Source organism: Hypanus sabinus, chromosome 10, assembly GCF_030144855.1.
Source record: "Hypanus sabinus isolate sHypSab1 chromosome 10, sHypSab1.hap1, whole genome shotgun sequence".
Classification (NCBI taxonomy): Eukaryota; Metazoa; Chordata; class Chondrichthyes; order Myliobatiformes; family Dasyatidae; genus Hypanus; species Hypanus sabinus.
Window position 1 is genome coordinate 19002133 of NC_082715.1, and position 13859 is coordinate 19015991.

The 13859-nt window shown below is 42.9% G+C and overlaps 1 protein-coding gene across 1 annotated transcript in view; it reads right to left on the bottom strand.

Annotated features, from left to right (window-relative positions):
- mcm9 (minichromosome maintenance 9 homologous recombination repair factor) overlaps nt 1-13859 on the bottom strand; it is a 45188-nt gene that overhangs the window by 3046 nt on the left and 28283 nt on the right. Inside the window, exons 7-11 of the mRNA XM_059981233.1 lie at nt 11665-11839; nt 8422-8624; nt 7425-7628; nt 6584-6666; nt 4911-5056 (exon numbers count right to left, since the gene is read on the bottom strand). Coding sequence (XP_059837216.1) covers nt 4911-5056; nt 6584-6666; nt 7425-7628; nt 8422-8624; nt 11665-11839 — 811 coding nt within the window. The remainder of the gene's footprint in view (nt 1-4910; nt 5057-6583; nt 6667-7424; nt 7629-8421; nt 8625-11664; nt 11840-13859) is intronic.

Consider the following 13859-nt stretch of genomic DNA (forward strand, 5'->3'; position numbering starts at 1 on the left):
CGTCCCATCGGGCATCAGTTTTCTGAGCAGACAATGAACCAACCTATGAACCCTATCACACTTATCCCGCAACTATTTTCACATCTTACTGTTTCATTTTCTAAATTTAAAATATATTGAAGCAGGATTTTTGAGCTGGTCTACAAAACAATGCACATCATGTTTCTTTCAATGCTAGCTGTTGGCGCGTGGCCTAGTGGGCAAGGCATCAGACTAGTAACCTGAAGGTCACTGGTTCGAGCCTCAGCTGAGGCAGCGTGTTTGTGTCCTTGAGCAAGGCACTTAACAACACATTGCTCTGCGACGTCACCGGTGCCAAGCTGCATGGGTCCTAGTGCCCTTCCCTTGGACAACATTGGTGGCGTGGAGAGGGGAAGGCCTACAGCTTGGGCAACTGCCGGTCTCCCATACAACCCTGGCCAGGCCTGCGCCCTGGATACTCCAGGCGCAGATCCATGGTCTCTCGAGACTGACGGATGCCACACACATCTGTCGAAGATAGTGTGCAACAGAGATGATAGAAAGGACAGGCAGGAGATGAGGCTTAAATCAGCCAGTGGCATGAGTTACAGGGCAATAGAGGAGTGGTGCAGTTAAAACAGAAGGCAACAAATACTGGACTGAAAGTGTTATATTTGAATGCTCGCAGCATAAGGAATAAAATGAATGATCTTGAAATTCAGCTACAGATTTGCAAATATGACGATGTGGCCATCTCTGAAACTTGGCTAAAGGATGGCTGCCATTGGGAGCTGAATGTCCAAGGATATACGGTGTATCAGAATGATAGGTTAGTAGGCAGAGGGGTGGTGTGGCTCTGTATATAAGGAATAATATTAAATTATTAGAAAGAGATGACATTGGATTGGAAAGTGTAGAGTGTCTATGGGTTGAGTTAAGAAATGGCAAGGTTAACAGGACACTAACGGCAGTTGTATACAGGCCTCCAAACAGCAGTCGGGATGTAGATTACAAATTACAGCAGGAGATAGAAAAGGTATTTCAGAAAGGCAATGTCATGAGAATCGTTGGGGATTTTAACACAAAAGTAGATTGGGAAAACCAGTCTACTCAAGAGAGAGAATTTGTAGAACGTCTAAGGGATGGCTTTTTAGAACAGCTTGTTGTTGAGCCCACTAAGGGATGGGCTGTGCTGGATTGGGTGTTGTGCAATGATCCGGAGGTGATAAGAGAGCTTAAGGTTAAGGAACCCTTGGAGAGCAGTGATCACAATATGATTGAGTTCACATTTAAATTTGAGAGGGAAAACATAAAATCCAATATGTCAGTATTTCAGTGGAATAAAGGAAATTACAATGGCATGAGAGGGGAACTGGCCAAAGTTGACTGGAAAGGGACATTTGCAGGAAGGACAGAAGAGCAGCAGTGTCTGGAGTTTCTGTGAAAAATGAGGGAAGTGCAAGACAGATATATTCCAAATAAGAAGAAATTTTTAAAGCGAAGAAGGACATTACCGTGGCTGACAAGTGAAGTCAGAGCCAAAGTAAAAGCAAAAGAGAGGGCATAGAAGGAAGCCACAGCTAGTGGGAAGATCGAGGATTGAGAAGCTTTTAAAAGCTTGCAGAAGGAAACTAAGAAGGTCTTTAGGAAGGAAAAGATGAATTATGAAAGGAAGCTGGCGACTAATATCAAAGAAGATACTAAAAGCTTTTTTAAATATATAAAGGGTAAAAGAGATTCGAGGGTAGATAAAGGACTAATGCAAAATGACGCTGGAGACAATGTAATGAGAGATACAGAGATGGCGGAGGAGCTGAATGCATATTTTTCATCAGTCTTCACAGTGGAAGACATCTGCAGTATACCAGACATTCAAGAGTGTCAGGGAAGTAAAGGACATGCAGTGAAAATTACGACTGAGAAGGTGCTCAGAATGCTTAATTGTCTGAGAGTGGATAAATCTTCTGGACCTGATAGAATGCACCCTCCAGTTCTGAAGGAAGTAGCTGGAGAGATTGCGGAGGCATTAACGATGATCTTTCAAGAATCGATAGATTCTGGCATTGTACCGGATGACTGGAGAATTGCAAATGTTACTCCCCTATTTAAGAAGGGTGGAAGGCAGCAGAAAGGAAACTATAGACCTGTTAGCCTGGCATCGGTGATTGGGAAGTTGTTGGAATTGATTGTTAGGGATGAGATTACAGAGAACATGGAGGCACGTGACAAGATAGGCCAAAGCCAGCACGGTTTCCTGAAAGGAAATTCCTGTCTGACAAACCTACTGTAATTCTTTGAGGAAATTACAAGCAGGGTAGACAAAGGGGACACAGTACACATGGTGTACTTTGGATTTTCAGAAGGCCTTTCATAAGGTGCCGCCCATGAGGCTGTTTAGCAAGATAAGAGCCCATGGAATTACAGGGAAGTTAATAGCATAGGTGGAATATCGGTTGGTCGGCAGCAAACAGAGAGTGGGAATAAAGGGATCCTATTCCGGCTGGCTGCTGGTTACCAGTGGGGTCGGTGTTGGGACTGCTGCTTTTTATGCTGTAAGTCAATGATTTGGACTACGACATTAATGGATTTAAACTTGCCAATGATACAAAGGTAGGTGGAGGAATGGGTAGTGTTGAGGAAACAGTGAGCACGCAGGGAGAATTATATAGTTTAGGGGAATGGGCAAAGAAGTGGCAAATGAAACACAATGTTGGAAAGTGTATGGTCATGTACTTTGGTGGAAGAAGTAAACGGGTAGACTATTATTTAGATGGAAAGAGAATTCAAACTGCAGAGATGCAAAGGGACTTGGGAGTCCTTGTCCAAGATACCCTAAAGGTTAACCTCCAGGTTGTGTCGGTTGTGAAGAAGGTGAATGCAATGTTGGGGCTCTATAAGGCACTCGTGAGACCACACTTGGAGTATTGTGTGCCGTTTTGGGCTCCTTATTTGAGAAAGGATATAGTAACATCGGAGAGGGTTCAGAGAAGATTCACAAGAATGATTCGAGGAATTTAAGGGTTACCATGTGACGAATGTCTAGCAGCTCTTGGGCTGTTTTCCCTGAAGTTCAGGAGTGGGGAGGAATCGCATAGAAACATTCCAAATGTTAAAAGGCCTGAACAGATTAGATATGGCAAAGTTATTTCCCATGGTAGGGGATTCTAGGACAAGCGGGCACAACTCCAGGATTGAAGGACATTCTTTTAGAACTGAGGTGTGGAGAAATTACTTTAGTTAGAGGGTGGTAAATCTGTGGAATCTGTTGCCAAAAGCAGCTGTGGAGGCCAGGTCATTGGGTATATTTAAGGCAGAGATAGATAGGTTCTTGATCAGCCAGGGCATCAAAGGGTATGGGGTGAAGGCAGAGGAGTGGGGATGACTGTAAGAACTGGATCAGCCCATGATTGAATGGCAGAGCAGATTCAATGGGCCAAATGGCCTACTTCTGCTCCTAAATCTTATGGTCTTAAAACTTAGTCACTAGAGAAGAATAGCACTTGTGAAAGAGGCTACTGTAACACCAACAATCACTCTGAGCTGCAGAAGCCATGGCTGCAATTGGAGATGAATTTCATGGCTCCACAAATCTGTAAGGCCTTGCGCAAAGAGGGTATTTTTGGAAGAGTGGCCAAGAAGAAGTCCTGTCTAAAAAAGCACACCTCTGCCTGTAAAGACACTGCAAAGCATCACCTATAAGAAACTGTGAAGATGTGGAAGAAGGCCAGATGAGACTAAAGTGGTACACACAAAATGCTGGTGGAATGCAGCAGGCCAGGCAGCATCTATAGGAAGAAGCAATGTCGATGTTTCGGGCCGAGACCCTTCGTCAGGACTAACCGAAAGGAAAGATAGTAAGAGATTTGAAAGTAGGAGGGGGAGGGGGAAATGCGAAATGATAGAAGACCAGAGGGGGTGGGGTGAAGCTATGAGCTGGAAAGGTGATTGGCAATAGTGATACAGAGCTGGAGAAGGGAAAGGATCATGGGACGGGAGGCCTTGGGAGAAAGAAAGGGGGAGGGGAGCACCAGAGAGAGATGGAGAACAGGCAGTGATGGGCTGAGAGAAAGAAAAAAAAGGGAGGGGGGAAAAAACTAAATATATCAGGGATGGGGTAAGACGGGGAACTTTTTGGTCTGAACACTAAGTGTTATGCGTGGTTAAATGTAATACTGTGCATCAGCTTGGTAATATCAACTGTATTGTAAAGTAGGGTGAAGGTAGCATCATCTTTTGGGGATGCTTTTCAGCACCAGGGACTGGAAATCTGGTCAGGATTATTGGGAGATGAATGCTGATAAACACACAGAGATCCTGGATAAAAACCTGCTATCTCTGCCAGAAAGTTTAAACTGGGGAGGAAGTTCATGTTTCAGCTTTAGCAATTCTGTAAGGAATGGGCAAATCTTGCTCCATCACATTGTGCAAAGCAAATAGAGATTAATCCAAAAAGACTACTGGCCCTAAAAGTTGAGGGAGGAGATTCAACCAAGTACTGAACAAAAGGGGTGGGGGGGGGGGGGCAATACTTTTGAACTGCTGACACTTCAGGTTTTGAATTTTTAGTTTTTCATGCTTTGCAATTTTCCGTGTTCTTGGGGTTCTACTGTGGAAAAAAAGGAGCATGTGATTCACAAATAGAAATTCTCAGTTAAATTGTTCGAAATATCTAGTTGTAATACTCGTTTATTTGAACAAAGGTTTGGGGGGCACTGAATTCTTTTTCAAGGCATTATAATTTTTTTAAATATATATTTTCTTTCTTTTCAGTTTTCATTGCAACATTCTTAAAGCATTTAGCATAACAGAAATAAAGCCAATTATCTAAATAATTATTTAATCCAAAAGGTGCAGTATTTTTAATTGTCAAATTAACTTATTCTCAAGTATACTTGTAGTAAACTTTTGTAACATCCCCCAATCTCCAGTGAGCCAGTGTGATGTTTTACCTGTCAAGCCTCTGCAGTTCTTGCTGGAGAAGATCAGTTAGGCCCAGTCTTTCCAGAAGCAGTTCACACTGCATTTTATACTGTTCTCTGGTATCTTCTGGAAAGGACGTGTGCAACGCATTCACACCCCCAAGAAGAGCACCTCCCTGGAAGCAACAAAAATGTAGATTATATAAAGTCACCGAAAATCCAAGATACATGGTCCAATACTGTGTAACACTTTTACACTGAACTCCTGCCTCAGCAAGGACCTGGACCCACTGCAATTTACCTATCACCACAATAGGTCAATGGCAGAAGCAATCTCAATGGCTCTTCACACGGCCTTAGACAATACAAACACCTATGTCAAGATGCTGTTCATCGACTATAGCTCAGCATTTAACACCATCATTCCTACAATCCTGAATGAGAAGTTGCAGAACCTGGGCCTCTGTACCTCCCTCTGCAATTGGACTTCCACACCAGAAGACCACAATCTGCGGATTGGTGATAATATCTCCTCCTCGCTGATGATCAACACTGATGCACCTCAGAGGTGTGTGCTTAGCCCACTGCTCTATTCTCTCTATACCCATGACTGTGTGGCTAGGCATAGCTCAAATACCATCTATAAATTTGCTGATGATACAACTATTGTTGGTAGAATCTCAGATGGAAACAAGATGTAACAACTAGTGGAGGGGTGTCACACCAACAACCTTGCACAATGTCAGTATGACAAAAGAGCTGATTGTGGACTTCAGGAAGGGTAAGACGAAGGAACACATACCAATCCTCTTAGAGGGATCAGAAGTGGAGAGAGTGAGCAGTTTCAAGTTCCTGGGTGTCAAGATCTCTGAGGACTGAACTTGGTCCCAACATATCGATGCAGCTATAAAGAGGGCAAGGCAGCGACTACATGAGGAGTTTGAAGAGATTTGGCATGACAACAAAAACACTCAAAGACTTCTATAGATGTACTATGGAGAGCATTCTGACAGGCTGCATCTCTGTCTGGTATGGGGTGGGGGGTGGGGGCTAGACCGAAAGAAGCCGCATCATGGGTACTAGTCTACAAAGTACCCAGGACATCTTCAAGGAGCGGTGAATTAGAAGTCAGTGTCCATTATTAAGGACCTCCAGCACCCAGGGCATGCCCTTTTCTCACTGTTACCATCAGGTAGGAGGTACAGGAGCCTGAAGGCACACACTCAGCGATTCAGGAACAGCTTCTTCCCCTCTGCCATCCGATTCCTAAATGGACATGGAACCTGTGAACACTACCTCACTACTTTTAAAATATATGTTATTTCTGTTTCTGCACGGTTTTTAATCTATTCTATATACAAATACTGCAATTGATTTAGTTTTCTTCTATATTATGTATTGCATTGAACTGCTGCTGCTAAGCTAATAAATCTCATGACACATGCTGGTGATGATAAACCGGATTCTGATTCTGTAGTATACCTGAACATCACTGAGATAATGTAGCATTCTCTACTTGTTATAGACAGTTTGCTCAACTATAAATTATTAAAGATACAAATGGACAATATTTCCAGAGGACTCAATGGAAATTAACCTCTTTTCTTGTATCCCTGGGTATAACTAAACTTCCAATTTCAATGCCTCACAAAAGATTTGATTCTTATTTCTAGAGCAAATGTTTTTTTTTAAAAAGTACATACCTGCATTGATGACTCCATTACAGAGACCACTGTGACGGCGTCTTCAATAGTTACTACATCTCTAAACATCAATCTGGCGTGGGCTAAACAACAATTTTTTGTTAAATCAGGAAATAAAAATCAGAAAACTACATCTGTATAATTACATTTGCTGCACATTAGTATACAAGCAGACAATTGGAGAATTTCCAATATATTTTGTTTTATTAAAGCAACATTTATCTGGAGGGATAAAAACAATGAAAACCCCTGCACCTCAGTTCCAGCAAGTCTGTGTAAGTTTTGAGAAATATGCAAAAACTTAAGTGAAGTCCTCACTTGATTAACTAACCGGAACTCAATTTAACAGCTTAAATATCCTACATTTCTGCAGGAACAAGTATGCGGCAGTTCTAAATTTCACGCTGGTTCAGCAGATGAGGGCAAATCAGCTTGTCTTGCGCTGGTTTAGCTGTCGCAAATCCAGCTCGTTTTCCTGGGGGGGGGGGACAAACACTGGAGAGAAACACCGATGGGAAGGCCAGCCCCCAACCCAGCACGGATCCCAGCGTACCTACCACACGTGTTCTCTGCCATGCGGCACCTCCACCCCTGCAAGGCATGAGAGCTTGACCTACACAATAACCAAAGCAAGGCAGCTCTCCCTTTGTCAGACTTGCCAATGAACCGGACTCACAGTATTTTATATTACCATTGTCAGCAGGGTCTTGCGATCACAAGAAAAATGTTTAAGATACACACTTGCACCATCTCAAAATATGGTCAATTCCTCTATTTTTAATTATATAAAATAAAATCTATAAGTTCAGTATTGATAATTAAAAGTCCAAAGAAAACTCACCTTCCGCTAAACGAACTAAGCTCTCAAGCATACGTATTGTGGTTCTTGCCGCGTTCCTGTACCCACTTTGACGTTGCACTTGGTAATATTTCAAAAGGATTTTATTTGCTTCTTTGGAAATCTTAGGTTGCAAAGTTTTGATCAGACAGAAGTAGGTTTTCATCTTCTCCATGCTCCACAATTTGTGAGAGACAGTTGGGCAGGCTAAAAATTTTAAGAGAGAATATATTGTTTTTGTATTGACACGAGGGCCACAACCTTGTGGTGGTTGTTGAGCATTGTGTGGCAGAATGACTGAAGAGCTACGTTCGCTGGAGTCAGGGCTTTATGCTTTGGCTCTTCATCAGGTCACTGATGCCAAAGGGTAGAGCCCAGACCAAGAGTGGTCCTTCAGGCTTGGGGGCTCAGCTGAGGGCTAACAACCCTGACTGGTCAAACCGATAGCTGCTACAGAAACAGCAATGAAAAATCCTTCTTTATCGGAGTGTGACGGTATTCCTGAGTCTCCACCCAGTACTTGCATGACTGTCAGTAGTGAAAACCGAGAGGAAGCTACGGACATGATGAAGGAAGTCCTGAACACCACCCGAGATGGAGGACCTTCACTGCTGCTCTAAATGCCAGCATTTCGTGTAATGGGCAGTAAGTAATATTATCTTACAATTAAAACAAACTGGCATGGTATAACATGGTGGTTAGTGTAATTCTAACACTGCGCCACCGACCCGAGTTCCTTTCCGACACTGTCGGTCAGGAGTTTGTACATTCTCCCCATGACCGCCTGGGTTTGCTCTGGGTGCTTCAGTTTCCACATTCCAACCATATACAGGTCAGTAGGTTAATTGGTCACATGGATGTAATTAGGCAAGTTACCATGCTGTATCTCAAACAAAATAAAAAATAAAAAACATTCTTACATGCAGACATTTGATATTATTAAAATATCCTTCTAAGCATACAAAACCAAAAAAAAAAATTCTTGATCTTAAATACCAACCTTTATTTTCCAGAATAAAAGAAGCAATGACTTTGTCCCATTCTTCATTTTTGCTGTCCAGGAGCACCAGAACAAGGTCAAATCTGCTCAGGAGTGGGCTAGCCAGAGCTGTATTGACAGTGATGGATTCATTGGGATCATACTGGCCTTTTGGATTAGTAGCTGCCAATACAGTGGCTCTTGTGTTCAGCTTGCACACGAGACTAAGGATAGAAAGATGATCAGTACCAATGTGTTATAATGATTTACAGTTTTATAATAGTCGTGAATCTCTGCAGATCTGCTGGGGGAGTCGAAGGCCAAAAGCCTGTGAGTCAGAATCCGCTCCAGGCCGAAGCAAGCCTGTCCTGAGGTTGGAGGACTGTCTATCTGCACGGATGGGCAAGTAGATGGGAGGGAGGAACGGGGTTTGTTTTCCTCTTGTTTTGTTGTCTTCTGTTCTGTGTTGTTCTGCCAAGCATTGTGGGCCTGCTACGTTGACACTGGAATGTGTGGTGACACTTGCGGGCTGCTCCCAGAACACCCTTGGGTGTGTTGGTTGTTAACGCAAACAGCATATTTCACTGCATGTTTTGATGTACATGCAATAAGTAAATTTGAATCTCATCTTCAATACTGAATGGGAACAAATAGACTTCAGAATGCATTTCAGCATTGGCCTCCTCTGGACTGGTGTACCAAATGCCTCCAATTTCTCAGCAGGAACTTCAGGTAATATTTAATTAAATTAATTAAATTAACATACAATCGACTACTACACCGAGTGGACTCGTGTTCCTGGAAATCAGACCATACCATGATTTTCCACAATGTAAAGCTGTATCATCTGTACGTGTATCAAGAAACACTAATCAAAAATACATCAATTGTATTAATTAATATTTCTCACATAAGTTCCAAAGTATAAATTTTATGCCCTTTTAATTTGTGCATTCTGCAAGGGTTAATTTCTATTATCCAAATGGCTAATGCAAAGGTCAATCTGTATGCTTGTCTGTCTGTGTTTACAAATAGTATGTCTGGTATCTAATATTCTTCATAGCAAAGCATGACTTTATATTAATGTTCACGATATGGAAGGTGGGCAAAACACTCAGCAGCAAACACCAATGAGGAAATTATCTTAACACCATCTTTTTCTGCAAGTTAATTAAACCATCAGCAGCGAATAAACTGCGTGTAATGATAAATTATTTTACAATTCCCATAATTCTGTACTAGTTCAAACTTTTGAACCAAGTTTATTTAGGATGTTTAAATCAAACATTGATATTACAGTCACTAACAAGAAAAAATCTGCAGATGCTGGAAATCCAAGCAACACACACAAAATGATGGAGGAACTCAGCAGGCCGGGCAGCATCTATGGAAAAGAGTACAGTGAACATTTCATGCTGAGACCCTTCATCGGGACTGGAGAAAAAAAGATGACGATTCAGAGTAGGAAGGTAGGGGGAGAGGGGAGAGAAACACAAGGTGATAGGTGAAACTGGGAGGAGGAAGGGTGAAGTACAGAAATGGGAAGTTGATAGGTGAAAGAAATACAGGGCTGGAGAAGGGGGAGTATGATAGGAGAGGAGCACCAGAGGGAGGTGATGGACAGGTAAGGACATAAGGTGAGAGAGGGAAGTGGGAATGGGGAAGGAGAGGAGGGGGGCATTACCAGAAGTTCAGGCAATCCATGTTCATGCCGTAAGGTTGGAGGCTACTCAGATGGAATATAAGGTGTTGCTCCTCCCACCCGAGTGTGGCCTGACAACAACAGTGGAGGAAGCCATGGATGGCCATATCGGAATGGGAATGGCAAGTAGAAAGAAACTGGGTGGCCACTGACAGATTCTGTTTCTTTCTGGTGGATGGTGTTCGGTGAAGCGGTCTCCCGATCTACGTCGGGTCTTGCTGATATACAGGATGCCACACCAGGAGCAACGGAAACAGGCTCACAGGTGAAGTGTGGCCTCACCTGGGAGGACTGTTTGGGTCCGGTTTGGGAGGAGGTGTAGGGGCAGGTGTAGCACTTGTTCGCTTGCAAGGGTAAGTGCCAAGAGGGATATCAGTGGGGATGGATAAATGGACAAGAGAATCGCATACGGAGTGATCCTTGCAGAGAACAGAAAGGGCGGGGGAAGGAAAGATGTGCTTGCTGGTGGGATACCGTAGGGGATGGTGGAAGTTAAGGAGAAACGTGTGCTAGACGTGGAGGATGGTGGGGTGGTAGGTGAGGACAAGAGGAACCCTATTCCTGGTAGGGTGGTGGGAGGATGGGGTAAGAGGAGATGACCACAAAATGGAAGAGATGCAGATGAGGACAACATTGATGGTGGAGGAAGGGAAGCCCCTTTCTTTGATGAAGGTGAGCATCTCATTAGTTCTGACTTGAAAAGCCTCATCCTGAGAGCAGATGCAGTGGAGACGGAGGAACTGAGATGGCATTTTTACAAGTAACAGGGTGGGAAGAGGTAGCTTCGAGAGTCAGTGGGCTACAGTTGCCACTGGACAGTCTAACTTATATATTACAATTATTTGATTCGTTCTTCTGATAACCACAGGGGCTTTGCAATGAAATATAAATAATAATTTAGTTTGCTGTCATGAAGACTGAATGTTGGGGTCACCGTGGTAATGGAACAGTCAGCACAACACTATTACAGCTTGAGGCGGAGTTTGGAGTTCAATTCCCACACCATCTGTAAGGAGTTCGTACATTCTTCCCGTGACCGCATGGGTTTCCTCCACACGCTCTGGTTTCCTCCCACAGTCGAAAGATGTACCGGTTAGTAGGTCAATCAGTCATTATAAATTGTTCTATGATTAGGCTAAGGTTAAATAGGGTTTCTGTGCAGCGCTCATTGAGCTGAAGGGGCCTGTTCTCGATCTCTAAATAAATAGATAAATAAATTAAATAACCTTTAAAATTAAGGAGACCAAGGAATAACAGTTAGCATAAAGCTACTAGAGCGCCAGCGACCGGGGTTCAATTATGCTGCTCTCTGTCAGGGGCTCATCTGTTCTTCCCCTGACTGAGTGGATTTCTGCCGGGTACTCCGTATTCTGCCCACATTCCTCAGATGTGCATACGGGTTAGTAGGTTATTTAGTCACATGGCTGTAATTAGCCAGTGTAGGCTCACTAGGCCAGAAGAGCCTGTTACTATATGGTATCTCCAAATAAATTTAAACCAGAAACCAAATATCAGTCTTTGTCCTTTGCGAAAAATAACTTTAAAAGAGGAGGAAGTCTTACCCTGCCTTTGCCACGCTGATAGTCTGTTGTTCCATTGCCTCGTGGATGCTACTTTTATCATGCTCTTTAATACTGTTGAACTCATCAATACAGCAAAGGCCTCCGTCAGCCAGAACCAGTGCCCCTGCTTCCAAATTCCACTCACCAGAGTCCTTTACTGCTGTCACAGTCAGACCTACAAGAGGAAGAGAAAACTAATCTTATGGTACACCTCACAGAGAGGAAGAGCTTGCGCTGGTACTATTGGCTCATCCAGCAATCTGGCGTGGAAACACCAATACTCAACAATGGAAAACCTACAGAAGTAGTGGATACAGGCCAGTCCATCACAGGCAAAACCCTCCCCAGCACTGAGCACATTTACAAGGAGCGCCGCCACAAGAAAGCAGCGTCCAACATCAAGGACCCCACCATGCAGGTCAAGCTGCCTCTCACTACCACCATCTAGTAGGAGGTACAAGAGCCTTATGTCTCTCTCCATCGGGTTCAGGGGGATAGTTATTAACCTTCAACTATCAGGCTCCTGAACCAGTGTGGGTAATTTCACTCACCTCAATTCTGGACTGATTCCACAATGTACAGACTTACTTTCAAGGACTTTACAACTCATTTTCTCAGTGTTTATGTATTTATTTATTTATGCAAAATCTGTCTCCTTTTGCACATTGGTATTTTGTCCACCTTTATGTGTAGTTTTTCAGAAATTTTACTATATTTATTTTCCTGTAAATGGCTACAAGAAAATGTATCTCAAGGTAGTATATGGTGACATATATATATTTTGATAATAAATTTACTTTGAAGCATGAAATTTGGTTTGATACACAATCTGCAGCCACTTTATTAGGTACACCTGCTCATTGATGCAAGTATCTTATCAGCCAATCAGGTGGCAGCAACTCATTGCATAAAAGCATACAGACGTGGTGAAGAGATTCAGTTGTTGTCCAGTCTAAACATCAGAACGGGGAAGAAATGTGATCTAAGTGACTTTGATTGTTGGTGCCAGATGGGGTGCTTTAAGTATCTCAGAAACTGCTGATCTCCTGGGATTTTCACACAGAGCAGCGAATGGTGCAAAACACAAAACAACATCCAGTGACTGGCAGTTCTGTGGGTGAGAATGCCCTGTTAATGAGCGAGGTCAGAGGAGAATGACCAGACTGGTTCGAGCTAACAGGCATGTGACAGTATCTTAAATAACCATGAGTTACATCATTATAACATGGCGGGAAGCTATATGGCCCATTAAATTTGTACAATATGTGAATGCGCCACACACAGCATCTGCAGTGTACTTTGTGGTTACGATTCTTTACTCTGCTGCGAAGTCTCTTCAAGAAGTTTAAATCTTCCCTTCGACGGGAGTTCCGTGAGACCCTTTCTCACTGCTCACCCTCTGTGATCTCCGCCTCTCTTTGATCCTTCGATCCTCTTACTGGTTTTTCACCTGGCACCTACCAGCCTTCTCCTTCCCACTCTCCCCCCCACCTTCCTTATAGGGCCCCTGCCCCCTCCTTCTTCAGTCCTGACGAAGGGTCTCGGCCCGAAACGTTGACTGCTCGTTTCCACGGATGCTGCCTGACCCGCTGATTTCCTCCAGCACGTTGTATGTGAATGCAGGAGTTTCTTTACGTTTAGAGTTTAGCCATTTTTCTTTGTTAGCTTACCTTGAAGCTCAGTACTTATCAGCAGGACTGGGACATCACCCCTTCCCAGCTAGCAAATCAAATTGAGAAACTCTAATCAAACACATGTTTCACAACTTGTTCTGAGAAACTCCATGACTCCATTTCTTGTAAGTGCTTACAATATCACAATACATAATGCTAATTTTGACTGTGAAAAATTCAAACATATTTGTAAAGGCCAAAATTATAAATAGAAATATTAGATTCACGATCCAACGATTCAAGGTACATTTATTATCAGAGTGTGTATGCAGTATACAGCCCTGAGATTCATCTTCCGACAGACAGCCATGAAACAAAGAAATACTATAGGAACTGTTCAAAGAAAAATATCAACCCCCCCATGCAAAAAAAAAACAAATCATGTAAACAACAAAAAAAACACACAGAAAAGCAAAATATAAAACACCAACCCATCAAGTTAACAAATAAAACTGGTGAAATTTATCGTGTGCAGTGTCAGTTGTTGATAAGCAGGCAAAGCAAAGGCATCAATAAGAAATA